Source organism: Charadrius vociferus, unplaced genomic scaffold (genome assembly GCF_000708025.1).
Source record: "Charadrius vociferus isolate BGI_N301 unplaced genomic scaffold, ASM70802v2 scaffold783, whole genome shotgun sequence".
Classification (NCBI taxonomy): domain Eukaryota; kingdom Metazoa; phylum Chordata; class Aves; order Charadriiformes; family Charadriidae; genus Charadrius; species Charadrius vociferus.
Window position 1 is genome coordinate 563,495 of NW_009647834.1, and position 1,156 is coordinate 564,650.

The window sequence follows — 1,156 nt, forward strand, 5'->3', positions numbered from 1 at the left end:
CCCCCCCGAGGCAGAACCCCCCTCAAAAAAAAAAAAAAAAAAAGTTTATATATATATATAAAAAAAGCAAACTCTTTACCAATACTTCTCAAAAAGTGGTACAAAAATACAGTATAAAAACACAGCCTCCAGTATAAGACTCGCAGTTACAGCAGCAGTTTCTAGAACATAAAATCCAAGATAAGCTACTGCGTGAAGTGGTAAGAAAGTGAGGTACGGTCCAGCCGAGCAAGGGGATTGCCCACAGGGAGCTGTTAACCACAGTGAGAGACATCCTGATATCGCCATCTCCATGGAGATCCATCCAGAGACAAGCCTCATGTGTTGGGCTCTCTGTGTCTGCCTCCACCTGAGCCGAAGCAGCCCATGGTTGCTCGGGATTTTTAGGGTGAGATGGATGCCCAGGGGCAGCTCCCAGCGGCGCTGTTGGTGGCAAACAGCGGAGAGGGGTGCAAGGGGGAGGAGTGGAGTCGAGCCCACAATTCGAAGCAGTCACTTGAGAAAGCTTCACAGGGGGGACAGGGGACATCTTGCAACACCCGATGACAAGAAGCCAGCCCCAGGCAGGTGATGCCAGGGGGGGGGAGCCCTGCTGTGGCCCCATTCCTACAGCTGGGAGCACCACTGCAGCCACCCCACGTGCAGCAACCGCCGCATGCTCCAGCCCCCTGGGGCCAACAGTTCAACAAACAACCCCCAAAAAATTAAAAAATGTACAAATTGAGAGGGAGACAGGGGGTTGTGGGGACCGGGGAGGGGGGGGCGGGGAGCATGCTGCGTGCTAGTGACCCTTGAGGTGAGCAATCCGTTTGAGCAACTGGGTCTGCCGCAGCCGTAGCTGCCGCTTCTCGGCTGCCATCCTCCTCTCGGCACTGATGAGAGACTGCAGGTACTCGGAGGATTTGCTCAGGATCACCACTTTGGGCGTCTTGGGGCAGCTGGCGAGCCCGGGCACCTGGTCCCGCAGGGCCAGGAAGCGTGAGCGCAGGTCGTTGCGTCGTTTGCGCTCCAGGTAATTGTGGTTTTTCCTCTTGGCCACATCCTCGCTGTCGGAGCCGGGGCTGCTGCCGGCTTTTGGCAAGCCAGGCTCAGGCAGCGTGATGGCAGGGGCCGACTCAGCGGGGCTCAGTGGCTCCCCCCCACCCCCCTTGCGGGG

The 1,156-nt window shown here is 57.1% G+C and overlaps 1 protein-coding gene across 1 annotated transcript in view; it reads right to left on the reverse strand.

Annotated features, from left to right (window-relative positions):
* Window positions 1-781: 781 nt before the first annotated feature.
* Window positions 782-1,156, reverse strand: part of MYCL (v-myc avian myelocytomatosis viral oncogene lung carcinoma derived homolog) — a gene marked incomplete at its 5' end in the record, with an annotated part of 3,460 nt that continues 3,085 nt past the window's right edge. The window contains one exon of the mRNA XM_009882796.1: window positions 782-1,147. Coding sequence (XP_009881098.1) covers window positions 782-1,147 — 366 coding nt within the window. The remainder of the gene's footprint in view (window positions 1,148-1,156) is intronic.